This window comes from Rhipicephalus microplus, chromosome X, assembly GCF_043290135.1.
Source record: "Rhipicephalus microplus isolate Deutch F79 chromosome X, USDA_Rmic, whole genome shotgun sequence".
Lineage (NCBI taxonomy): Eukaryota > Metazoa > Arthropoda > Arachnida > Ixodida > Ixodidae > Rhipicephalus > Rhipicephalus microplus.
This window is the reverse complement of record NC_134710.1, coordinates 400,972,972-401,000,821: the sequence shown is the minus strand read 5'-3', so window position 1 is coordinate 401,000,821 and position 27,850 is coordinate 400,972,972. Positions and strand designations below refer to the sequence as shown.

Here is a 27,850-nt window from a genome sequence, read left to right as displayed (position 1 = left end):
TGAGTTCAATATGTCTTTCCTGTGCGTCCACGAAAACATATGCTCCACAAATCTGGCAAACCCTGCCACTGACAAATAAGGAGAACGGAACACACGGACGGCAAACACCAATAAATGTCGTGCATTAAACGCCAAACGCCTCAGCCAAGCCAGATAAGATTACTAATGTTCTGGCCAAACAAAGATTGCAACAAAAGTACCCAAGCGCTGAGCTCCTCAAATAAAAAAAAGGAAAACCAACACGTAATGCAGCTCTCCTAGTGAAACCTGTGGAACGGCGCACTTGGGCACCCAGCGATTCCCGTACGCAGAGTTCCTCCTGCTCCCTATGACAAAGCGTCGAAGACATCCACGTTTGAGATAAGCGTGAGGGTTTTTCCGGCAGGACTAGAACCCTGCTTTGGGGATTCACATACTCTGCACTAACTTTTGCACTACCTGTGCACTACCTGTTTTACAGAAGAGTTCAGCGACATCTTTTGTTATACAAATAAAAAAACACAACAAGAAAATTCAAGACCTCCCATCTTACGACATCAACGGGAGCAGAGCTCACCGCTCTTTGTGCCGCATTGCGATTCATCAGCGATCAACACCTACAAAATTGGACGATTTTCAGTGACTCAAACGAGGCACTGCAATCTCTTCTATCACCTTTACGGCACGGCATATACGAATAGCTGGTATTCGAGATTGCAAAAGAGACTCACCATTTCATTGAAAAAGGACATGAAATAGCCTCTCAATGGCTTCCAATTCATTCTAAAATAATCGGCAATGAACAGGCCAATCGAGCTGCCCGTTCTGCCCATACTGAAAGCGATCAAATATCAATTCCGCTCCCCAGAACTGACTCCGCAAGGAAACTCCACATACTTGCTTGCAAGCGCACCACGTCACAATGGAACGAGTCACATTCCACACATGCACGAGTATGTACCTTCGACCCAACTCTCAGTTTTCGAATTCCTCCGGAATTACGACGACAAGACGCTACTATGCTGTGCAGATTATGAATTGGGCGTCGCATTTATCCATCCGTACGCGTTCCGGATAGGAATGGCTCACACTGCTGCATACGACCATTTCGACAGTGACGAAACAACTTGGCAAATTTTTTGTGAATGCCCACAATACTTTTCGCAGAGACTGTCACTCTGCAAGACGAACTTGTCAACCAGACTCATTCTGAAAAATGAATCCTGTGCTACCGACAGTACTTTATGTCACAGAAGAAGCATTTGAAGACGCTCCTGCACTTCTTGCGTTCAACCTGCCTGTCCAAACGACTGTGATCGGAACTCTCTAAATGTGGGCGCAAGTGATGTTTTTTCTCATTTATTTTATATCTCTCTTTCCTCTTTCCAACCCTTTTTCGCCACCCCGGTGCAGGGTAGCATACCAGTTTTTCTAAGTTAACCTCCCTGTCTCTTTCTTTTATTTATTCCTCTATCTCTTTCTTGATAATATCATCTACAAACAAGTATATTAAATTGATAATAACCACATTGTTAATGTAACGTCTGAAAACCACGATAATATTATGAGAGACACCATAGCACTTGGAGAGTTTCCGAGATTCCTACGAACTGGCGTTGTTTAACGTGCTTTAAATAATTGATTTTGGTACACACACACACATAAAAAACACGGCGACTAGAAGAAAATAGCGAGGGAAGAGGCTCACAACTGCCACATAAAGTACACAACGCCTGCTTACTATTTGGGGAAGCAAATAATGGAGGAAAGGAAGATAGGAGGAAAGAAAAGGTGCCTTAAGGATTCAACCATTGTGGATATAGTTTACGGACACAACGGCTTCATTTTCGAGCCGCGTACCACGACTTCTCAAATTTTAAACAAGGTTGTGTGACAAGATGTTCCATTCAAAGGTGAATCTGTGCCATCACCTAATCAGTTAAAAGTGAACATTTTCTGAATTTTCAGTAATTAAGGAGGAAGCCAAGTGCTTTAAGGTATTATGGACGTCCACCATACATAAGAGGTAACCTGTGAATGAGTTAGTTCGAGTGAGCTGCGCGATTTGACTTCTTTTAACCAGTGTAAGTTCACAGGCTTCTCCCGCTTAATGAAGGTTAATTATTAACTATTTTTAGGGGCGAAGCTCCTTAGGGCGTGGGCTGTGCGTCCCCTGTATGTAGCCACCTCTAGTTTAGTTCTTGCAGTGTTCACTAGATGGCGGAACCGTCCCCTGTATGTAGCCACCTCTAGTTTAGTTCTTGCAGTGTTCACTAGATGGCGGTACCGTCTCCTGTATGTAGCCACCTCTCGTTTAGTTCTTGTAGTGTTTACTAGATGGTGGTAGTTGTAGCTGATGATGAAAAGATGCAAGATGTTATAAACTAGAAAGCGGTACTTGTAGTTGATGAAAGACGCGAGATCTTATAAAATAGGAATGATGTCACATATGGCGCGTGTCATTGATTGAAGGCAATCGTTCGGTTTAGTGCGGCGACGTACGCTAGGGGGAGCGATGTAATAAAATCGAGTGGGCAAAATGTACAGAGGATTCATGGTTTACCAGGTCTACCTCCGGAGCTTCGCCCACTAGTCATCATTCACTTCGTGGATATGGCGGCACTTTTTGTCCAATCCGTTCACCTTTGGATTTATTATATATAATGACAATAGTAAGATACTTACTCTTGAGGTAGTCGTTATGTCAGTACATTGTCAAGAAAACAATACATACATAGTGTGCCGAATAGAAATAGGACAGCGGGTACGGTGACAAAAAAAGGAAGGCCGGAAACAAATAGTGAAAAAATAATGACCAAAATAGAAGAACAATGTTGTATCATCGCGGAGTCGAGTATCGGGCTATGTGCGCTGTCTGAACGTAAAATGATTGGCGTTTTTTGTTCATATTTATAGAGCGTCAAAAAAAATAAAAGCTGCCCAAAAGAATTACAATGGCTGACAGGGAATCTGAGTCATTAAACACTTTCTCTCTTATTTTAGAGAGTTTTAAAAACATCACTTGTACGGCAAACAACAAAGCTTCCAATGTGTTTTCGCTCACTTAAATTGCCTCAAAATTTTGTCCGTGTAGAAATTGCGAACCTCTACCCTTGAACTTTCAGCCCCTTCTTCGCGTTTCATTTTGTTATATTTCCCAACACCCCCCCCCCCTCAAACCTTATTTGAGAACTAGCCAAGTTGCTATGTCGCACATAGTAGGTGGTTAACGCATATACCTGTGTTGTAAGCAGAGGGTTTCTGCTTGTGTTGCTCAATTGAATTTAGTTGATTCGCGCACTGGCGGAGAACGCATCGCTTGCATATTTAGCAGGCAGAGACATAACGAGGTAATTTAAAGACAACTTCGTTGCCCATAACACGAAAGTAACGTGAAATGCACCAATGGAATTAGAAAAAGAAAAAAAAAAGCTTAAGCTCGGCGAACAAGTTATGACCACCAAGAATGCCACGAGAATTGCAAAAAAAGAAAAAAAAATGCACTTCACCATTTGATGACCGGAGCAAGTTCGCTTAAAAGTTGTGCACGCTGATTTTACGACGAAGTAGGGCAAGAGGAACGGGCTAATTGTTAACAAAGTCAGCGAGAAACAACAAACACGGACAATATACCAAGCCGCCACTTTTACACGGACGCTGTCGAGCGATGCGTATAATATAGTTTTTGATTTGTTTGATACTAACGTCGCAGTCGACTATGCGTACAGAAGAAAGAATGTCTGAAAACAAATTTTCGACAGACGACGCAAAACACTGTCGTATTAAAATATTTAGTAACGACTGTTATCTTACTACGTTCACAAAGTGTTGCGCCTTGTTGTTTTTTTTTTTTACTTTGACTATTTTTGCTTACAAACTTATACTTCGGTTAAAAAGGCTCGTTACACCGGCCATGATAGTGGAGGTTGTAAAATTGTCTAACTACAAAGCCATCCTCTGTCAAGTAAAAAAAATGAGAAGAAAGAAAGATGCCAAATTTCATCTCTTGTCTATATTCTAAACTCCAAAGTTTTTGAGATTGGAACGTTGCGAACCTTAGCTATACAGCACTTTATTGCGCCAATACACACATCCTTTGCTTCGGCAATCTCGCCATGACTGGCTGTTAGTCTTGGCCAGTTTATTCGACCTCGCGGCCTGATTCCTCTGAAGTATACGGAATACAAGCAGAGCTGAGCTCGGTGGTGTTGGCACTACTCGAAGGCGATGAATTTTGGTTTCTCGAACTGACTCTTTGAAGACCTCGGTGAGGCAAAGTAAAGGCGCCAGATATACCATAAAGTGTTCACAACTACAGATCGCCTGGTTCTAACCAGCAGAATTGTAAACATGAAAAAGTTTCAGTATTTCGGCACGCAGTATATGATATGCAAGTGGGTGACTGCGTAAGTGTAGTCGAAGAAATACTCGTATTTATGCTGATATAAGTGGAAATGAGATAAAATATGATGGCACAACGTTGCTGTTCACTTATGGTCACTTTTAAACACGCTTTCCGTTACTATGCACAAGACTAATGCGCAAGCACACACACTAGAGCTTCTACAGTTCATGCGCGAGTGTGACATGGTTTCCAACCTGCGATAAACAAAAAGACTTACCCTTGACAAGCCAGGTAGAGGGGAAACGATAAAGGCGAGGGACTTGACCGAGTGCGCTTTACTTCTAAAACCAAGCTGATTCTTATGTCTCGTTTTTCCTACTCGTTTTTTTTTTCCTTAATGTGCTTCATGAACAGACAAGACGCATGTCAAATAACAAACCTAAGTGTTATATATTTTGCATAGCTTGCCGTTTTTACAGCAAGTATTAGAGCACACATTTTATTAATTTTTGGGGTTTAACGTCTCAAAACCACGCTATGATTATGAGAGACGCCGTAGTGGATGACTCAGGAAATTTTGACCACCTGGTCTTCTTTAATAATTATAGCACAGATATTGCTTATGTGTCTCTTTTTTTCTGCGAAAGAGTTTTTTTTTTACAGTTGAAAATCATCATGTCCTAATTGGGTCCACTAATCACACTGCAAGATATTTTCGCCTGAAAAAATTGGAGTGCATGGTTCATGATTTCTCAGCGTTGAGTGATCTGGCAAATTGAAACAGCTCACATTCTTTGCGCAAGTTCTGTATAGACCATATCGACTACGGTCATTTTGGGCGAAATTAATAACATAGTGTACACAGAAAAAGTGTGCACGGAGGCGCACAAACGATGTCATCGCTAAGAGTACTTGCTCCTTCCCCTTTCTTTCTCTTTTTTGTTCTATTACAGTTACGCAGGTAGCCTAAACCACGGTTTGCTTATGTTACACGGTACGCAAAACGCGGTCGTAGAAAACTGAGCTTGGCAACCTCGGTTTAGTGGTTAGTCGAGAAAATGGCTGCGTTTATGAAGCATTGATTGGCCGCTTTAAAGGAGGTCGCTTTTGCGCAGTGTAACATCAGCAAACCATGGTTGGCGCTAACTGCGGTTGGCCGAAGCTGCGGTCAACTTGCCTGTGTAACGTAGGTATGATGACCATATTTTGTATGGTGTGTATTGGAGTATATACTAGCAATGCCGCCACGTTACCTTCTTTGCAGTCGTGCTCGTTGGGGTGCAGCACGAAGCCATTCTGGCAGGTGCACATGTAGCTGCCCACAGTGTTCTTGCAGATGTGCTGGCAACTACCGTTGTTGTGAGCGCACTCGTCCTTGTCTGCGTACAGAGGAAAACGACAGGGTAGTCGGTTACTTTACACCGTTTACACACGAAAGGAATTGGCTTTCAAAGCTGAAGCGCCAGTTGGAGCAACTTTCAACAAAAACTAGGCCTATACCTTATACGCTTGCTATATCAATTTCTACAGAACACGAGTGCTTTTAAATGTGCTGGCAAGGAAGCTGTTAGGGTGCATATACATGGGAATTTGTGCCTGGGAATTTTGCCGAAGAGTTTGCGAGTTCGTACAGAGTAGCGCTTCAATAAACTTTCGCATGGACTTTCAAGATAGCTCATCAGTCGCTTATTACGATGTTGTTTTGTCTGTATTTCGTTTTGTTTGTAATTTTATTTATGTGCGTATTTTGACCGTGCAACGCGCAGATATGTTCACGGGGTAATGAACAGTAAAATATTTTCACTATGTATGCATTTATTCGGCCGAACTGATCATGGCTTCCACGATGCTGGCCTTAACACATATATCTTATCTATACTGCTTGGTGGTTACGAAAATACAATCACAGATATGAGTCACCCGTTTGCCATCGTGTTCATGTATTTTCACGTGTTGAGTGAATATTTTTAGCGGCAATCATCTCTTAAAACTCGATAGCTGGTTTCAGTATCGGCTGCCGTGGTCACGTTTTAGTAACTACAAGACACGAAAAATAAAAAACAAAATGATTGTCTTGAGGAGCATGTTCAAGACGACCACGTGTGGCAGACCAAAAGGAAACAGTGTTTGTGGGTATCTCGTGTCTCTCGTTCAATGTCTTGGGGCTTCCTACAACGTTTACTAGCAGCAGCTGTAAAGCTACAATTCCTGCGTTGATCCTGCGAATGATACTTATATTATACGCGAAGATTTTATCTAGCCTTTGCTCCCATGTGTTAAATCATTCTGGCTACTATATATTTATTCGATATCACTGAAAGAACATCGAGCAGTCGCATAGCATTCCAAAAACCGGACGTACACATGCGTAATTGTTGCCTTTATAGCGTAACACTACTTTTCTTCAAACGACAATCTCCAATGTTACTACGCGTCGTGAAGCTATTGATGATTATTGCCCGAATTCATGTCGTGAAGGTTGGATGCCAGAACACAGCGATCAATGACGAAGAATTTATTCCCAAGAAATGTCCGGCGGAGCAAGCACACGACCCACTATGACATAATTGCCCTTCACGCTCTTCTGTGGCCCTCATTATCAAGTGGGTGGAACATTACCGCACAATACACACAATAAACTATTGTTAAATTGCTGAGCATTTGTGACGTAGCAGTGACTGTCATACGCAGTACAGCAGCCACAAATACATAGTTCATCAGCAAAAGGAATCTATGGGACGAACTTGTAGCCTCGAGAAGAAGACAACACAAAACCACCTGGCAGTGAATAAAATAGCAAGGAGGAAGCAGACAAAGAGAAAAGGCAGGGAGGTTAACCAGAAAGACATCTGGTTGGCTACCCTACACTAGGGGATTAGGGAAGGGGACATGAAAGAATAAAGAGGGAAAAGAAGAAAAAAAAAAGGAGAGACGGGAAGTACATTGCCTGCGTATATTTGCAATTTCATTTCTTTATTTTTGGTTTTAAATTTTACAGCTTACCTAAAATAACATTTATCAGTCTCTACGTTGCACTCTTGGCCAATCCCCCAAAGTGAGTACGTGCCATGTATCTAGAATAGCAAAGCGAAGCAAAGACTGCAGCGTGTAGAACTCCTGATAAAACAGCGAAAAACGCTGTCCAGCCACCAAATTTCATTCTTCGAGTCTTCCTTCCCCCCCCCCCCTCAAAAAAAAGGAAAAGAAAAAAAATACGCACAGCTTCATTTAAATTAACGTCGCAAGCACTGACGAAGCTGGTGGCACCAGCGCGTCTTTCCTCCGCTTTCGAGAAAGCTCGGCGCTCCCTTCCTTCTCTCCCACCAGCACCGTCTGTCCCACTAAAAGAACAACGACAACAACAACAACCACAATAATAATAATAATAATAATAATAATAATAATAATAATAATAATAATAATAATAATAATAATAATAATAATAATAATAATAATAATAATAATAATAATAATAATAATAATAATAATAATAATAACAATAATAATAATAATATTATTAATAATAATAATAATAATAATATATCATTATTATTAATAATTCCATAAAAAGCAGTTAATATGACTAGGCTTGTCAAAGGTGAATGGTGGCTGAAGTGGCAGAGCCTGGCAGGCAGAAAGCAAAACCGAACGCGTTACATGAATCGTAGTTGAGTGCACAATAGAAAATATAGGACATAACGACTTAACAACGCGGGACTAGCACGCTGCGTGCAATCTATGCTGAAGCTACGCGGAGTGTTGGTTCTTGCGTGTACTTAAGAAAAACAGTAATCCTAATAAGAATATATAAGGTTCTACCTCCCGAATCCCCGATATGATTATGACAGACGCGGTAATGAAGGGTTCCACAAATTTGGACCATGTGATGTTCTTTCAGCGTGCACTGACATCGGACAGTACATGGGCCTCTACCATTTCATGTCAATCAAAGTGCGACCCCTATAGGAAAAGAACAGAAGTCCTCAACAAAATGAACCTCGGCTGTTCATCTTCAATGACATTTCACCATATAAAGCTGGACTTACTATGTAAACTTCGCCAATCAAATTCGGCTTACGGCTTCAAGAAGCAACTGCCGCAACGTTTAAATTTCCCGCTGACTTGCTTCAAAGTTGCTCTGTATCTGATAAGACCTCTCTAATTCACCGAAAATTATATGCATGAGCACTGCATTTTCGATTATTTATTTTCTTGTAACCTGCTTTTGGCTTGAAGGCCAAGCAAAAGGAAAGCAAACTGTTCTCTCAAACAGATTATTTATTTTGTATTAATCAATTACCCTCAGCGCCAAAGGCCTTTGAGAAAATGGTTAAAACGTATAATAAAGTGTATTTTTGTTCAGACTGCACTTTCTTGTAAGGGAGAAAGTGCAGGTCCACCAAGACAAAAATCGAGGTAGCATGCTTGTTAATTTTTTCAGAGCGCTCCAGGGTTTTGCAATCATAAGCAATACCTTCTGAGAAGATTTTTTAGGAGAGTTCCCTTGAGGATTCAGATTTGTTATAAAAATTTCATTCTCAGTCAATAACGACGAGTAGAAAGGAATGCCTGTCCTTGCTCAGCCATCATTGCAGTGTGGCTCTTCTTCCTTCCGTGCCACCCCAAGACGGCATAGGCATGCTACAAAATAAGGAAAGTAGAGTTAACATATGCCGTTAGATTTAGGTTCACATTTCAACATTTCAGACTTCTTTGAATGGCCTTACCAATTCGAAATGTTCTTTTTAATTGGTCTCTAATAGTAACTCCATGAATAATACATTTCCTCCTCTGTTTGCTTACGAATAATCTATGAAATGGAGTGGCATGGTTGCTTATAGCTTGAACTCCGCCTTCTTTTCAAATCCACTGAACACCAATTTTACCACCGCCGCCGAGAGTAAAGTCAAGTCCTCGATCTGGCAGTGTAACACAGTAGTTAGCTGCCATGGCAGGAGTCACGCACGACAGAATTATAGAAAGACGTGCGCAGCGTTGGTGAGCACTGCTCGATCTATTTGTTTTGTGACTCATAAGTGTGTGTGTTTGTGTGTGTGTGTGTTTGTGTGTGTGTGTGTGGGTGTTGGTTGTTTGCCTAGTAAAAAACAATGATCTCTATACATGTCCTATGAGAACGGAAGGCTGCACAACTCACCCGTGAGAAAAACGGCCGCGAAGCCACTCTTCTGGGCCGAGTTGTCTGAGCTGAACTCAATACGCAGGCTGTTGCCCTCGGACGTGATGATGGGTGGCAGGTGAAAGCCGCAGAAGAGCCCGTGCTTCCGGATCGTGTTGTTGTCCATTTTGCTGAGAATGTCCACCTTGTCATACTCACAGTCTTGCTGCCGGCGAAAACGAAACATCGTCAAAATACCATACGTAAGGACCATAGCCTATAGTGCTGCCCAAATAAAACGCTCGATTAAGATTAGATTATTGGGAGGGGAAAAACAATCTGGTGCAAGAAGGTTTGTCAGGAAAACATGCAAAAAGAAGGAGAGAAAAAAAAGACGACCTGCTGGGCCTCCAAGCATCTTTAGTAACGCTTAAGCAAAGGTTGCATCAGAGACACACAAACACGTGGCGTTGTGCTCATGGAATATAAAAAGTCGCACGCACTACACAGTGACTCGCATAGCGCCATCAGCTCCACATACGTGTCTCGCTTTATACAAAGCGTTCCTCTACCACCAAGCATGCTTTTACTCTTATTGTTTAGCATCGGCGCGTGTAGCCCTTCCTTCCGCTAAGCATAACGCCACTTTACTTCCGGGGAATCGGGGGCGTTGAGTGCACGCTCCAAGAAACGTTGGGAATTCATGAAAGTAACTGCAAAAAAACGAGGCTTCGTATACAGTGACCACACAAAAGTTTGCGGCTTCTCTTGCGTTGTTACTTTCCCCCAATTATTTCATTTATCTTTTTTCTCTTCTTCTTTTAGTATAGGAAAAAACGGCAGCATAGGCATAGTGAACTATACGCAATGTTTTCAGAATACCGAAAGAGGGAGAAAGAGATAAGCTTTCTCTTACGGGCGGATCAGAGAGTTAGAGATGGGGGTTTAACGTCCTAAAACCCTCATATGATTATGAGAGATGCCGTAGTAGAGGGCTCCGGGACTCGCTTGCTGGATTTCGAGCTGACCGGTCGTGCGCTCGCGCGCTCCGCGCGCTTGCGATCTCCCGCGTCAGCGTGGCTCTGGCCGACTGGACTCGCCCTACGTCATCTCCTGCCGCCGACGACCTTCCACCTCCGACGACAGTGCAGCTCTGATTTACTGGACTTGTTCTACGCCATCCACCGACGCCGAAAGGAGCTCTCGCAGGTGCGCCCCGTCCTCGGACTCCAGTGACCGTGCTCAATCTTTCTATCTCCTTCTTTTTCCTCTCGTTGGCTGTCTTCGCCTGAAGGCTGACAGAAATTAGGTGCCTTTTTCCTCGTCCCCCCCTTCCTTTGCTCGCTCTCTCCTTTCTCTTTCCTCTCTTCGCTCAAGTCTTTTATCCCCCATTCCCCTTCCCATGTGAACCACTGCTGAGGTGTCGCACTTAGCTGCAGACAGTTGCGGGGTTCACTTTTCTTTTCTTTTCCAATCTTAAGAACCACTTCCCCCCTAGAGGGCTCCGGAAATTTCGACCACCTGGGGTTCTTTAACGTGCACACAAATCCGAGCACACGGGCCTACGACATTTCCGCCTCCATCGGAAACGCAGCCGCCGCAGCCGGGACTCGATTTCGTGGCCAGTGGGTCAGCAGCCGAGTACCTTAGCCACTAGACTACCGCGGTGGGGCATACGGTTGGATCATGCAGCATTCAGAACAGAAAGGTGCACTGGGTGCATATAAGCCCAAACAGAAAAGAAAGTGCAAACTTCCATCTATCATCGTTATTCCTGTCCAAAAACAAAAAAAAATCGCTTTTGTAGTGTTCACTACTTTGGCGACTCCTACGAGCAAGCACAGGTGCGCAGCGCTTCGGCACTCTGTTAGACGGTTCCACCTTCAACGGCTCATGTGTCTCACTTGCCGAACACAAAGGGTTCGACATGACGGGCATATCTCGGCAGCTTAAGATTGTCTTTAGGAATATGGCTTTGTTTATGCCCACCCGCGTCAAGGAAGGCACACCCATTCAACATGAACGGTGCTTCTTTCCGGCTCTATCGAAAAACACGGTGTGCGAGCAGGGCGACAAAGGCTGTCAAACAAAGTAGACGCGAGCGCTAATAGCGGGGGGGGGGGGGGGGGGGTCTTCGCATAGCGGGCGTCCAGTCGGCTTAGTAACTTGTCATGAAAGCAGCACGTCAGGCGCAGAGTGACGTTGTGTGACTAGGGAAATGCCGCCCTTCACAGCCCCATCCTCTTCCTTCAGCTTTCCAGTCTTGTTGGGGCAGACAATAATGAATGGCGACGCATTCAATGTGTGAAGTTATACAGTCAATTATTTACATGCTATTATCATCAGCGGCATATATAGCTCTTTCTCTCTATATATTACGAAAAAAAAGTGTGCATCCTAGGAAAAGCATACAAGTGCGAGACACAGGACTAAGAGGGAAGAATTGCGCAGAAAGCTGGCAAGTGTACACAGTGTCCTGTGTACACTTGTGCGCTGGTTTCGTGCGCCTTCCTTTCAGTTTGAACAGCGTGCTTTAAATGTCGAGATGTGACAGTTGTTAGTCCGCGCTCGTCCAGTGTATGCTTATTTCGTTCGCGCTTTCGGCTCGAGGTGTGCGCTGGAAGTTTCGACATGCTTGCTCTTCTTAACGTGACATTGAAATGTGTTGCAACAATTCACAATAAACGTGCCAATACTTCTGTGAAGTCACGTTTGACTTTCGTGTTAGAAGGATTCCTTTATAGGGGGATCAGCAACAATTTTTACAGCGAAAGCTGTTATGAGATGCCAACACGTGTCAAATGCGGTGTAATACTTGTACGCTGCCGCCGTGATTGTCCGTAACCACTTCACACAAATTGAATAAAAAAATTAAGTGAATGAAACACAACTAGGTCCCTGTGGCATTCGACCTCGGGTAACCTGCGTGCCAGCCCAGTATTCTACCACTCAGCCACGTCGGTGCTTGGAAGTTCCAAGCACCAACGTGGCTCAGTGGTAGAGGCAAGTTGAAAGTATACTTTCAAACTTGCCTTAGGCAGGCTTGAAGCTGGGAAAGGAATCGCCTTAACATGAGTAATAAAGCGTTTTAGAACATCAATGAAGCAAACAGGCACCACAAAATGCGAATTGCATAACTAGTGGGCCGTCCAATGCTCCAACCCATGACAAAAACTCGTTGTTGATCCTCTTTTAACTGTGAAGCATACCAACTTCACGCCTAATTCTTCGTCTTCATCAGCTACTTCATGAAAATTTGGTACAAACTTATTTGAAAGTGTGTAGCGGATACCACGCTTCCCCAAAGAATGACAAAGGATACGAAGGTTTGCATAGTGAATGCCAGCCTACTACACAGATATTATGATTATTTATGTTGTAGTGCGTACCAAGCAAGTTGTGCTTGTAGCAGTTACATAAATAGTGTTCAAAAAAGGCTCTGAAAGGCCGCTCTTTGAGCTATCGCTGTGCCTGTGCTGCGCGTTTCACGCAGGCCTGGCGTTTTTTTTTTCCTCCAGTTAACAATTTTTTTTATATTAAGTAAACACTTTTTCTTTTTTTCGTGGCCATGCGCATAGAAATTAAGCAGCCGAGGTGATTTGAATGCTAATGTCTCCACAGCAGGCCAGTTAAAAGAGAACAGAGAGGAAAACCGACGCCGCTGCGACATTCCATCGTTGCAGCCCTATATTTTGATTTTAATTGACGTGTGTCTATATTATAGGGCTACTATATTGAGTCAAAGTGCTCAAAAGTATACGCCATGAAAAGTAAATATGTTTGCTGCACCTTACAGGATGGAATAAAATGCTACTTTCTTCTTTCTGTTCAATTCACGGCAAACTGGTTGAAAGGTTTCGCTTTCACCGGGCTCCACACCGCTGGCGCGGTACTTCTTAAATAGCAGCTTCGCTACGCGCGCATGTACATGATCTTTACTTGCGAACACAATTCACTCTAAGTGCACTCGACCTATCACTTACCACTGGGTGCCAGGTAGCCAAGTGGCTTCGATCGAAGTGGCTAAATGTCTCTCTGACAGCGGGATGCCTTCCTACTTACGATGTGAAACCTTTCAACATCATCGACTTCAAAGCAGCGATCGAGGACATACACATTTAATGCTATGTATCAGTCCACCTTTAATGTCAAAACTCATCACATGGACATTCAGCCTATTTTATTTTAACTAACTAAATCAATAAATTGATACCAGTGAGTATACTCGTGTGGTTCTTCCGCGCAGAGTATTAGAAAGCCAGCCGGAACGTAAGCAAGTGGCCCCGCCGCGGTGGTCTAGTGGCTAAGGTACTCGGCTGCCTACCCGCCGGTGGCGGCATCAAATCCCGTCAGTGGCGGCTGCATTTCCGTTGGAGGCGGAAATGCTGTAGGCCCATGTGCTCAGATTTGGGCGCACGTTAAAGAACCCCAGGTCGTCGCAATTTATGGAGCCCTCCACTACGGTGTCTCTCATAATCTTATGATGGTTTTGGGACTTAAAATCCGACATATCAATCAATCAACGTAACCAAGTGGCGTAATGTGCCCTTAAAGCGCTGCTGCCTCGCAGTGCTGCTTCGTTGTTCTTTGCTGCGTCCGGTGGTCGTCGCGGCTGAAATCACCGACACGGACGCACAGATTTGTGATACCACCTATTGTCTGGTTCTTGGCGAGATCTCTCGCGACGAGCTTCCGCGTTTACGATTGTGCTCAGTACTTTAACTGGGTGCCACGCTGCTGGCCCTGTCTTGACTTAACAGAGCCAGCACTGATGACGCAGTCTTCCAAATAGTTAAATGTGGGGATGGCACATGCGAGCTTTATCAATTGGACTGCATGCGTTAACTGTAGGCGTATGTGAACGCGGACATTCTCTCGGCACGAAAAAAGAGCACGGGGAGGTTTTCGCAATGGTATTTGAACAGTCTACGTCGAATTAAGAGCGTTCATCTGAAGTACCCATTTAAAGGTTGTTTTTTTTTCTCATTTCAAGTTGCTTCGTTTCGCCTGATGAGGTGTGCGCCTGTGGCTTAGCAGTTAGAGCCACTGGTTTCATTAATGGATGTTACAGAGTTCGTCCTGCATTAGAAAGCACTTTGATGAAGTTTATTTTAACACACACACACAGTAACACACACACACCCATATATATATATATATATATGTATATATGGGAAACAAGTGTATACTTTAGGGCTCGTTTTTCGTGTTTTACACAGTATTAATGAGATATAATGGACAATAATGCCAAGGAAGGTATAGGGGAAGTTATTAGGCCAATTGTATTGTAAATGAGAAGAAAGAAAAGTGGGTCAAAAGATAACTTGCCGTGGGCAGGATCCGAACCTGCGACCTTCGAATAATGCGCTCGACGCGCTCTCTCTCTCTGTCTTTTCTCTCTCTCTCTCTCTCTCTCTCTCTCTATATATATATATATATATATATATATATATATATATATATATATATATATATATATATATATATATATATATATATATATTCTCTTATACCTGTTGTATGTTATTTTGGTGGCCGCTACTTTCCTGTCATATGGTAAATGTTATCTAAATTTTTGTATATTCTCAAACTTAGAGTCCGTTTTTAGCGCTTCCTATTTATTATTCTACGCTATGCGCTGGCTTTGCTACTACTAACAGTAGTACGAATAATAATAATAATAATAATAAACTGTATGCGCACTACGTCAGTGTTCACATGCACGTTTCTCCATCCTTAGTTTTCTTCACCTCTTTCGCCGGACCCGGTAAAAGCGTTATAAGGTTTTTTCAAGGATTATGTTACTTCGGTGCAACGCGGCAACGACCAAGACTTTTTACGAAGAGCTAAATTCAATGATCAGGGGTGGGGGGAGGCTGGGGAACGACGACAACCAGTTTGTCAGATGGCGACGGTCGAGCGAACAAAGCGTCGAACAAAGTGGCCATTCATAAACTAATTTGACTGAACCTGAAAAAGATATAAAAAAATTGGACCCGTATCTGCATGTTACACCGCAAATGTCATTGAAAGACAATAGTCTTGCGTCTGGAGAGAGCGACCAAAACGTTTATTTGATGTTCTGCGCAAGAAAATTGGTGATTGGTATTCCGTAGTCGCTGCCTTAGAGTGCTTCGAGCATGCAGCGGAGGTGAACGAGTGCATCAAGTCACGTCACACGTGAGACATGAGCGCTATCTGGCAGTTATGCTGAAAAATGGGGCCCGTGCCATGCGCACCCGTTTCTGAGGTAATAAGGTGCAGAACGCAGGGCAACGGGTAGGTTCCACCACCGTGTCGTGTAAGCAAAGCGTTGGAAACACTTGCCGTTTCGTGCAAGTGTTGCATGGCCCGCGCAGCGTTATAAAGGCTACGATCATTAAAATTACCTATGTATGCCTTTTCCAGTAAAACATACTCGTACATAATATTGACGTGTTTTTATTGTTCCCCACATATGCGCAATTATTGCTTTTTAATTGACAAAAATCGCACAAGTATGACTGCTGAACATTGAACAATATTGGTGGGCGCTGCGGATGGGGTCGGCCGTTTTGAGTATCGTTTGGTCACTTTGGTGCCGTTGGGGTACCGTTAAGGTTGGACAAACAAACGTGCAGACAGACAAACCAAAATGTTTGCGTAGAAGGTCCCCAAGAAAGACTATCGTCTTTAAAAACGATGAATGAGACTTCAGTTAAACGCAAAAAAAATGGCGTGGTCTCATCATGCTTGCCGTTTCTTTCTTTCTTTTTATATTTCTCACCGCTGTCACAAGCACAAAATCGTCACCGCGTGTAAACAGGGCAGTCGATAATCACGCCTGTTCTTTGTTTTTTTTTACCTCTCTTCCGTCTCAAGGTATAGAAAAGAGAGTGTGGGAGGGCTGGGGATAATGAATGCCGCAGCGTAGCGCTGGTCCTCTCGAGGCTGGAGCAAGCGCTTGGCGTTCACACGGAGGCAGAATGCGATTTGTACGCGAGAATATAACCAGAGAGTAAAATATAGAAACACCGAAAGAACACCGTACGTACCCTTAGCTTTCTGAGACCTCGAAGTGACCGCTGCGAAACACACATAAAAAAAAACCTAATAAGAATGGTGTTTTTCGGAGCCAGTGCAGATTGCGTTGTCTGCTCCAGAGGCGTTGTTTGGTGAAGTGCACGAAAGAGACTCCAATAGCAGAAGCACAGTAACGCGTCGAGCGCCTGATTCCACGGCAACTGACGAATTTTTCAATTACGAGAGAGCAAGACAGAACAGCCAGAAAAAAAATAAAGAAGCAAGTTTTTCTCTAAGCGGATCATTAAACATTCATTTCTGTTTTTTTTTTTGCGCTGTATTCTCGAGTGCGCTTTTATTAATCTCTACTCCGCGTTCATCTTCTTGTTGTCAATATTGCTGCCTGAAAGTAAACTGTACCAAAAAGTTACAAGAGAAAAATGATAATATTATATGGAGAGACGAGAAGCCGAAAATATACGTGTTAAGGCCTCCTTGCCCGGTCTCCAATGCCTGCCTTCACAATATATCATTGCCCGCCGCTTCCAGCGTATGGGTTTGACGTTGTCGAAGCAGAAACGCGCGATGTAAACAGTATTCATTCCTTCATTGCAAAACGTTGACACCAGCGGAATTGGACGAGAAACAATTTCGCGTAACCAACACTGATTATACGCTATTCCACAGTGAAGATGTTGGCGACGTGTATACAATGTAGGACGGTAAAGCGCAGTGCGAAAAATTATTTCCTACGCTTACTCGATGTTTGTGCGTACATTTACTTTACTTGTTTTATGTTGCTCGTACTAGCTCGCAGTGAACACGGTTTTTGAGATGAAGAAATAAAGGCGGTGAAATTCGGCCTGGCATGGCTAGCCTGGATGTGGTCTCATTAATTCTGGTTGCCGTGTATAGCCTTTCCTGGGTGGTTGTGTGTCATTTTCAGATAATTAACATGGTTCAGCAGATGAGAGAACACAGGCGACTGTCTAATCTCGCGAACGTTTGCTTATAACTAAAGACCGGGTTATAGGCGAATGCCTAGTTTTTTCCTTGCGTTCCTATTGTGTCATTTTGACATATGAGCATGAATTGCACTTAGAAAGGGCTTTTATGTTGTTTTTATAGTGTCGATAAATGCCTCTTTTGGATGTTTGTGACTAAATATCTATAAGTGCCTATAAATACCTATTTTCTGAATGCACGCATATATAAGCACTATCCGAGCCCAAATTTCGTTTTCGAGCATGGTGTGAAGCCGTTATTCATGTAAAAAAGACAACACTGATACTTCTAAACACTATAAGGTTCAACGAAGACAAAGCTGACATGCTTCGAACGATTGGAGGAGGAGAATGAGGAGTGAAAAAGACGCTCTTTCTGCAGCCCTAAGTGAAAGCATGTCTCAGCGTCTGCAGGGGAAGGAGGAGAGAGAATTAAAGATGGGGTGAGAAAATAAAAGTGACGTCCATGGACAAGGATGTGGCGACCACATGCTGCAAATAGCTGTCCAGTGCTCTGAAGTAACTGAAGAACCCCCCTGAAAACCTGGGTGTTGTAGTTGGGAAAGAAGAGCAGGTTTTTCTGGGCAGCCGCGGGTAGCTGGAGAACGAATAAAAAACCATGGAGGACCATTCATGGAATGCTCCTGTTGATTCAGTGGTGGCGAAGGTCATCAAATTGTTATACTTTATACAGCGAAGCCTGAGACAGGTGCCGGCATGTTCACAATCAGCGGTGTATTAAGCATACATTCACCATATGCTTGGACTTGCTTGTTTCGTATGAGATCCCTTGTCATATGTCTTAAAGTGACAAACATAAAAAAAATACAGAACAGGGCATCAAGGTTTGTCCTAGGCCATTACTCAAAAATGATAGCTGTAACATTATGAACAAAGAACTAAGATGGGAATTGCCATCATCGCGTCGAAATAAACTGCGGTTAAAGCTCCTATGTCATGCACTATATGGTAAAACTCGCATTCGATAATGAATGGCTGACCACTGCAATTGGCCTTTAACGTTTCTCCACATTAGTGTTCAATCAGCATGATCTAAGAAAGGCGACTTAATTACATTCATTGAAGGATTTTGTTTCAAGTTTTCGATTATCATGTTTACAGAAACATGCTACTGAAATGACGTAGATATCATTAATATAGAGGGCTACAACCTTGTTAACCTGGATAGAGAATAACGAAGAGGTGGTGGTGTGTGCATTTATGTTAACAACAATATCACTTGCCAATGAATGACTGTTTGGTCTTTGTCTTCTAATGATATTGAAATAATGTCATTAAAATGTGAAACTTTTGTGTTCTATGCAGTATACAGCCCACCAGAAGGAAGCATTAGCCATTTCATCAGTATCTAGTGAACTTATTGACATCTATCAACAACGAACAAAACACATTAGTTATGGACGGTGACTTAAACATAGATATGTTACAGAACACGACAAAACGCTCAGACCTACTGGCTCTCCTAGATTCAAATTTTATTTCTAATAAAATTTCAGTTCCTACCAGAACTACGCCGACCAGCGCAACTTTCATGGATTTGTTTTTATCAAACGCTCCAACTGAAGAGATATATTCCGGGTTTCTTAATACAGCAGTTAGTGACCATCAACCCAGATATCTTGCTTTGATTAGACACCTAAAACAAAAGCCCAGTACTTCATCAAAAAAATTTCACCAAATAAATTCAAGTTAACTTTTGTAGTTCCGGGATAAAATTAGCTCCTTAAATTGGGAGGATGTTTTGTCATCTTCTTCACCCGACTTAGCATATGACTCTTTCATAGAGATATTAGGCTCAGTACACAAAAAACACTTCCCATACAAAACCTTAAAAAACCTAAACGATCGCGTAAACCATAGATGACGAGCTACATCCTTAAAATAACAAAAAATAGGCTTTATAATGTATTTCTTTCAGGGCGTGATCCAGCTGCTCTCAGGGCTTTTAAAGCATACCGAAATAATTTAACAAAGCTTCAGAGACAATCCAAACGCAAACACTATTTTACTATGTTTGACGGCGTGATAAAGGCGAAGGAGATGTGTAACAGAATAAACGCGGTGATATGTACAAGGCAATCCGAAAACAGCATTGATGAGCTTACTATATGCGGTAGTGTGTACAGAGGAGCAGCATTGGCAAACAAATTTAATGAGCATTTTACTACGCTAGTACATAGCCTATACAATGCTGAAACTCTGAATTACCTGCCCCATTCTACTATGAATTCTCTGTTTAACACCACGACAGATGAACATAAGGTAATAAGTATATTTAAACGCTTTAAAGTAAGTAAGAATCAGGACATCGATGGCCTAAAACTACAACCAAATATGTTTGTTTTCTATCTCCTCAGTCCCTACTTAAAGTACATATATAATCTTCCTTTGAGTACCGGCACTTTTCCTCACCGCAAGAAAACTGCCAAAGTAACAGTAATATATAAGAGGGTAGAAGAAATATTTTAGGAAACTTCAGGCCAATTTTTATATTGTCGAAGTTCTCAATGGGTCTAGAAAAGATTATTTTTATTAGGTTGTCAAGGTTTTTTGATGTACATCAGAATATAGCACCACCTCAATTTGGTTTCAAGCCTGGCCTCTCAACCCAAAGTGTGCTGCTTCATCAAAAGCAATTAGTATTAAAAATTATAGAAGCGAAAAGATTAATGTTAGGTGTCTTTATAGACTTCTCCAAGGCATTCGATGATATAAATCATGCAACTATCCTGCAAACGTTTAGGTGCTATGACGTTCGCGGTGTCGCCTCAAATTTGATTGAAAGTTATTTGACTGACCGACACCAGTGTGCCTCAATAATGAAGAAATTATCCCCGCTAGCAAAAATAAGACATGGCGTACAACAGGATAGTATACTCGGCCCACTTTTGTTTATTATTTTTATGAATGATATGACAAGAATAAACACATCAATAGAGTATGTTATTTATGCAGATGATACGAGTTTTTATTCTGGAATGAACATTGAAAATATCATATCATTGGCAAATGATACAATAGGCAAGCTTTACACTTAGACAGTAAAAAACTCCTTATGTATAAACTGTTCTAAAACTAAAGCTGTTATCTTCACGGCAAAATCTACACCATGTCCAATATTTAATTCATTCTATTAAATAATGTGAAAACAGAATTCTCCCCCTCTACAAAGACGCTAAAAGTTGTGTTTAACGAACATATATATTGCGAGCATCACACCGATTACATAAAGAGAAACTTTGTAGAGTAGTGGGAATTCTTGGAAAATGTCAACGCATATTACCAGAACAGGAAAAATATATATCATGCCCCATTTAATCCCCACTTACGCTATTGTCATTTAGTTTGGGAAACCGGGACAAAAATTATTACATAACTTGATAATATCACAAAAAACGCAATACGTGCCATTTCAAATATTTATTACAACGCACATTCGTCTGATTCTTTCGCAAGAGTGAAGATCTTAAAAATTCAATTTCTCTATGAATACTGTTTCTTAAGAACATTCAGATCATAACTAATCCGTAAAAGTGGCCACATACATTCGCCAATTTAACTGTAAACGAGACACACTGCCTACTGGTACATTCCACGGCCTCGTGCAAACTATGGGTCACAGCTACTACAAGTTTGCCTACCCAGTGTATCATCATCATCAGCCTGACTACGTCCACTGCAGGACAAAGGCCGCTCCCATGTTCCGCCAGTTAACCCGGTCCTGTGCTTGCTGCTGCCAATTTATACCCGCAAACTTCTTCATCTCATCTGCCCACCTAACCTTCTGTCTCCCCCTAACCCGCTTCCCTTCTCTGGGAATCCAGTCAGTTACCCTTAATGACCAGCGGTTATCCTGTCTACGCGCTACATGCCCTGCCCATGTCCATTTCTTCTTGATTTCAGCTATGATATCCTTAACCCCCGTTTGTTCCCTAATCTACTCTGCTCTCTTCTTGTCTCTTAAGGTTACACCTACCATTTTTCTTTCCATTGCTCGCTGCGTCGTCCTCAATTTAGGCTAAACCCTCTTTGTAAGTCTCCAGGTTTCTGCTCCGTAGCTAAGTACCGGCAAGATACAGCTGTTATATACCTTCCTCTTGAGGGATAGTGGCAATCTACCTGTCATAATTTGAGAGTGCTTGCCAAATGTGCTCCACCCCATTCTTATTCTTCTAGTTACTTCAATCTCGTGGTTCGGCTCTGCGGTTATTACCTGCCCTAAGTAGACATAGTCTTTTACTACTTCAAGTGCACTATTACCTATCTCGAATCGCTGCTCCTTGCCGAGGTTGTTGTACATTACTTTCGTTTTCTGCAGATTAATTTTAAGACCCACCTTTCTGCTCTCCTTGTCTAACTCCGTAATCATGAGTTGCAATTCGTCCCCCGAGTTACTCAGCAATGCAATGTCATCGGCGAAGCGCAGGTTACTAAGGTATTCTCCATTGACTCTTATCCCTAACTGTTCCCATTCTAGGCTTCTGAAAACCTCCTGTAAGCACGCGGTAAATAGCATTGGGGAAATTGTGTCCCCCTGCCTTACACCCTTCTTGATTGGTATTCTGTTGCTTTCTTTATAAAGCACTATGGTAGCAGTTGATCCCCTGTAGATTTCTTCCAGAATGTTTATATATACTTCATCTACGCCCTGATTCCGCAGTGTTTGCATGACGACTGATATTTCTACTGAATCAAACGCCTTCTCGTAATCTATGAAGGCTATGTATAGGGGTTGGTTATAGTCTGAGCATTTCTCTGTTACCCGATTGATAATATGAATGTGGTCAATTGTTGAGTAGCCTGTTCGAAATCCTGCTTGTTCCTTTGGTTTATTGAATTCTAATGTTTTCTTTACTCTGTTAGCAATTACCTTTGTAAATAGCTTGCATACTACAGAGAGCAAGCTGATCGGCCTGTAATTCTTCAAGTCCTTGTCATCTCCTTTCTTATGTATTAAGATGATGTTAGCGTTCTTCCAAGACTCTGGTACTCTTCCCGTCAGGAGACACCTCGTAAACAGGGTGGCTAGTTTTCTAACACAATCAGTCCTCCATCTTTCAGCAGATCTGATGTTACCTGATCCTCACCAGCAGCTCTGCCCCTTTGGATGCTCTCCAAAGCTTTTCTGACTTCTATCATTACTGGCGGGGTGTAATCTGGGTTACTGCTAGTTCTTATAGTATTAAGGTCGTGGTTGTCTTGGCTACTGTACAGATCTCTGTAAAACTCCTCCGCTATTTTAACTATCCTATCCATATTGGTAATTATTTTGCCTTCTTTGTCCCTTAGTGCATACATCCGACTTTTGCCTATCCCAAGTTTCCTCTTCAATGCTTTAACACTACCTCCGTTTTTCAGAGCGTGTTCAATTCTCTCCATGTTATACCTTCTTACATCGCATACCTTACGTCTATTAATCAACTTCGAAAGCTCTGCCAGTTCTATTTTGTCTGTCGTACTTGACACTTTCATGATTTGACGCTTCTTAATTAGGTTCTACGTTTCCTGGGAAAGCTTGCCAGTGTCCTGTCTAACTATCCTGCCTCCAACTTCCACTGCACACTCCGTAATGATACTCGTCAGATTATCATTCATTGTATCTACACTAAGGTTGGTTTCCTCACTAAGAGCAGAGTACCTGTTCTGCAGCGACACTCTGAATTCCTGTACTTTCCCTCTCCGTGTTAGCTGATTGATTGGCTTCTTGCGTATCAGTTTCTGTCGTTCCTTCTTCAAGTCTAGGCGAATTCGAGACCGTACCATTCTATGGTCACAGCATCGTACCTTGCCAATCACTTCCACATCCTGCACGATTCCAGGGTGTGCACTCATTATAAAGTCTATTTCGTTCTTATTTTCGCCATTAGGGCTCCTCCATGTCCGCTTGCGGTTTTCTCGTTTTCGGTGGAAGGTATTCAAAATCCGTAAATTATTGCGTTCTGCGAATTCTACTAGTAGCTCTCCTCTGGCGTTTCTAGTACCGATGCCATAATCTCCTACTGCCTGGTCTCCAGCCTGCTTCTTCCCTACCTTTGCATTTAAGTCGCCCATCACTATAGTATACTGTGTTTTTACCTTACTCATTGCCGATTCCACGTCTTCATAGAAGCTTTCAACTGAAGCGTCATCATGGCTGGATGTAGGCGCGTAAGCCTGTACTACCTTCATCTTCTATCTTTTATTCAGTTTAATTACGATACCTACCACCCTTTCATTAATGCTATAGTATTCCTCTATGGTGCCAGCTATGTTTCTGTGAATTAGGAACCCCACTCCCAGTTCTCTTTTGTCTGCCAAGCCCCTGTAGCAAAGGACGTGCCCATTCTGTATCACCTTATAGGCCTCATCTGTCCTCCTAACCTCACTGAGCCCTATTATATCCCATTTAACACCCTCTAGCTCCTCGAATAGTACAGCTAGACTTCCCTCACTTGATAAGGTTCTAGCATTAAACGTTGCCAAGTTCAGGTTCCAATGGCGGCCTGTCCGGATCCAGAGATTTTTAGCACCCTTTGCTGCGTTGTAGATCTGACCGCCGCCGTGGTCAGTTGCTTCGCAGCTGCTGGGGACTGAGGGCCGTGAGTTATTTGGCGTATCCATGGGGGAGGTAGTGGCCAGATACTGCACCAGGGTGGCCAATCCTTCTCTGGTGAGGGAGTGCGTTCTCGGCGGTATTTGCCGGTGAGGCCGCACCCCAGGCCTCTTAATGCAGTTCCAACAACCCGCGGATTTTTTTTAATCCGGTTGGGAACTGCGCGGTACCGGGATTTGAACCACGGACCTCTTGCATGCGAGGCGGATGCTCTAACCACTACGCCATCGCCGCATCCAGGCCGCATTATACCGGCTTATTATTACGCCTCGACCCGGACCGAGGGGCGGGAATAGGGGAAAAAAATACAAGAAAATCTACGCAACACCGAAACGAAACGGCTGGCAGTATAAGCACAAAAATTTGGTAGAAAGACTATATTTAAACGCACGCACAAACGGCTCCTTATTTTCCAGCTATAGCTAGCTGGCAAACAAGCCGAACAAAGGGGTTTCCTGTGGAAGATGTTTCAGCAGCAGAGGGCGCACGACTTACACACTCTGATAAGGCAGGGGGGAAAAATGTAAAAAGACAGACTCGTTCGGGGAAGCCGCGAGGAGGGCAGAGAAAGAAGCTGCATGCATCGACCTTGGAAAAAGCATTACGACAAGCAGCAAGCTCTGAATGGAAAGTCTATGCCCAAAAATTTCGCAGCGTTCATGCCAAGAAAAAAGATATACCATTCTCTAAGAAAGATTATCGACGATTAGAATACTCCCTGATGCGAAATTCGGGCGCACCTCAACGCGTGCTTTCATTTCCGGGTAGACTATTGTGAATAACTTAATCAAAATGATAATTTAGGGTTTCACGTCCAAAAACAACCATATGATTATGAGAGACGGCGTAGGAGAGAGCTCCGGAAATTCCCACCATCTGGTATTCCTCAACGAACACGGACATCGTACAGTACACAGGCCTTGAGAATTTCGCCTCCACCAAAATTCCAATACCCCTGCCGGGGTCGAACCCCCGACCTTCGGGTCAGCAGCCAAGCACCATGAGCACTGTTATCACCGCCGCACAAAAGAAGTCGAGAGAGACGCATATGTACAGTCAGCGTGAAACGTTTAGGGACCGCGAGACACAAGGACAGGCTTCATACTCGCGCTGATTCAGCAGGCGACCTTTCTTTACATTTAGACTCAGGCCTGTTCTAAACCGTGCAAGCTAACACGCATTGCGCAGTTTCTACCAAATACAAGCTTTCTAAGACTTAGCAGTGACCAATTTTATGGCGCCCACTGTGACTAAGTTAATAAATGACTAAGTTAGTGCAAATATTCAAATGCTTCGATTCTAATTTAAATGACTGAAAATGTCTCAAAATGAACAAATAAGTGTAATTAGTATATATGTAAGCTTCTGTAAAGCTGGTTTCACTGCAGAAAAGAAGTGTTCAACCATGAAAACGCTAGAGAAATCCAGACTGTTTTGGAACTCTGCTTCCATGGTAAATAAACATAATACTCTCACACCCATACATAATTTTTTAAGTTGAAAAGCTCGTTATACCACTTTATGTGCTATAAGTATAGTAAATTGTTACATTTAACATATTTTGCAGGTCAATAATTGCATTCTATTGAAAGTAAAATTCTGCTACTATAGTCTAAGTTGTTTCCACTTCTTCTGAAGCAAAAAGCATGCCATATGCGTAAGACACCTTATGGCACAACTATGTGCTTTGAAACATGAGAGTGTCAGCGCTGCCAGTAGCCGCGACGGTGCTGACTGCTATGAGTGCCACCATAGCTTAGTAGTATCGGACGCATTATTCGATGGTTGCAGATTCGGTCCCTGCCCACGGCAAGTCATTTTTGCATCCACTTTTCTTCCTTCACATTTACATTACATTTACCCCTAACCACCCATATATTTTCCTCGGCATTATTCTTTTGTTCTCATTATTATTGTGTCTAACAAAAAAATGAGTCCTTAAAATTGACAATTTTTTTACTCTATATGAGGCTTGCGGCAAAAGCACCAAAGCGTTCCAATTTTCAAGAATGTCAGAAAAATCAGCCATTGACTGCATGTGCGAAAAAAGAACACGGAATGAGAAAGGTTCATATGCGCTGCTAATGAAGTTTGGGCAAAAGTGTTCCAACCTTGCTACACCACTTTCTCTGGGACATACAGTTGAACACATTTTTAAGAGACATGCACAGGGCAACAATTATTGCCTTTTATATGAGGTGTCTCTTACCAACAGGGTATCACGTATGCATTCTTTTATCATCACCTATTTCAATCTAGGCACAGTTGTGTCTCTTTTACGAATTTGTCTCTTAAATCAGTGTCTCTTACAAAGGGGTTTAACTGTATGAGAAAGTAACACATCTGGAAAGATTCATTCATTGCTTATGATGCTAATGGTATGTATAAGGCTTCCCTGAGCTATGGCAGAGTTCTTATCACTTCAAAAACATTGTGTGAGCAGCTCACTGTGTATAAATAAGTTCAAATTAAGAATCGACACTCTAGGAGTAATGCCTGAAAATTCTATTTAAGTATGGTTTCATTAAATATTTAGTTTTCCAATAAAAATGTTTCTTGAATGTTTGTAATGATTCTTGCTGTGCGAGTTGAAATGTTTTACCTTAAGTAAACTTGTCTCTGTACCGCACGTTGCTGCCATTGTGTCGGAAAGGCGGGGCTTGTCCAGCTGCAGATATTGCAGCTTTTACCCTGCTATCTTCCCCATGTATGATACTTTCCACTTTTCCATTCGACTTTTTATCAAACTGTGTATATTATTATGTATTGATTATGGTGAAATAAACCAAATCTCAAATTCGCCTATACAGTCCTGTTCGCGCAGTCGTAATTAAAATTTCAGAATGTCATATCAGATATATTATTTCTTACAATTCATTTTTTGTTTGTTCCATGACAGAACAAAATGGCTTATAAAGAGAACAAAGTATGTTGTACCAATGAAGGCGTGATTTCTTTGATATTGTAACCCATCTGCTGCAGTGCCTTCGGGTAAAAAAAATGATGTGCACGCATATTTTGTTTTGTTTGTATTTTACTTTTTAGAAGTCCGTCTCTAGGTGACATAATAAGTTGTAGTTAGACACTAGAAGTTCCTGCGTACCCAATGAATAACATTCTGCCATACTGATTTTTCAAATTGGTTCTCTACGAGCCACCAAAGCATGATGCGAGGAAGCAAGCTTGTATCCCTTGCCTCTCGTCACACGTGACCATCGTGAGTCGTATTCCTTCCCTGATTTCTTCGGTATCAGGGCTGGAGAATCCCATGACGGATACGCACCAAGAACAACATGCGGAATCAAGGTCACGCGCGCACGACGTGCCCCAGCCTACTCGTACGTGTACGCCATCGATGTTGTGTCGATTCGGCGCTCTCTGTTTTGTATTACCAGTTTCTGTAAGATGGATCAGTCAGTGCGTGTACTTTAGGAGAAGATGGCAAGGATCATGTATTGTGACCATGATAGACCACTTAACTCTGCTGAAACTGCCGTCAGAGATGACGCACCAAACACAGTTAAGCGATGCAGGAACGACCAGAAGACGAACGCAAGTGAAATAGAGTAGCAGTAGTAGTAGTAGTAGTCGTAGTAGTAGTAGTAGTCGTAGTAGTAGTAGTAAAAGTAGTAGTCGTAGTAGTAGTAGTAGTAGTACTAGTAGTAGTAGTAGTAGTAGTAGTGGTGGTGGTAGTATGCGAGGTTTCACTAAAAAATAACATGATATGAATATGAGGGATGCCGTAGTGGAGGTCTCCGCAAATTTTGAGCATCTGGTGTTCTTTCGCGCGC

General features: G+C 42.6%; 1 protein-coding gene across 1 annotated transcript in view; it reads right to left on the bottom strand.

The window, feature by feature from the left end:
- LOC119161863 (protein tolkin) overlaps positions 1 to 27,850 on the bottom strand; it is a 420,624-nt gene that overhangs the window by 23,672 nt on the left and 369,102 nt on the right. The window contains 3 exon segments of the mRNA XM_075876846.1: positions 5,578 to 5,703; positions 9,480 to 9,666; positions 12,473 to 12,489. Of these exon segments, the coding sequence (XP_075732961.1) occupies positions 5,578 to 5,703; positions 9,480 to 9,666; positions 12,473 to 12,489 (330 nt within the window).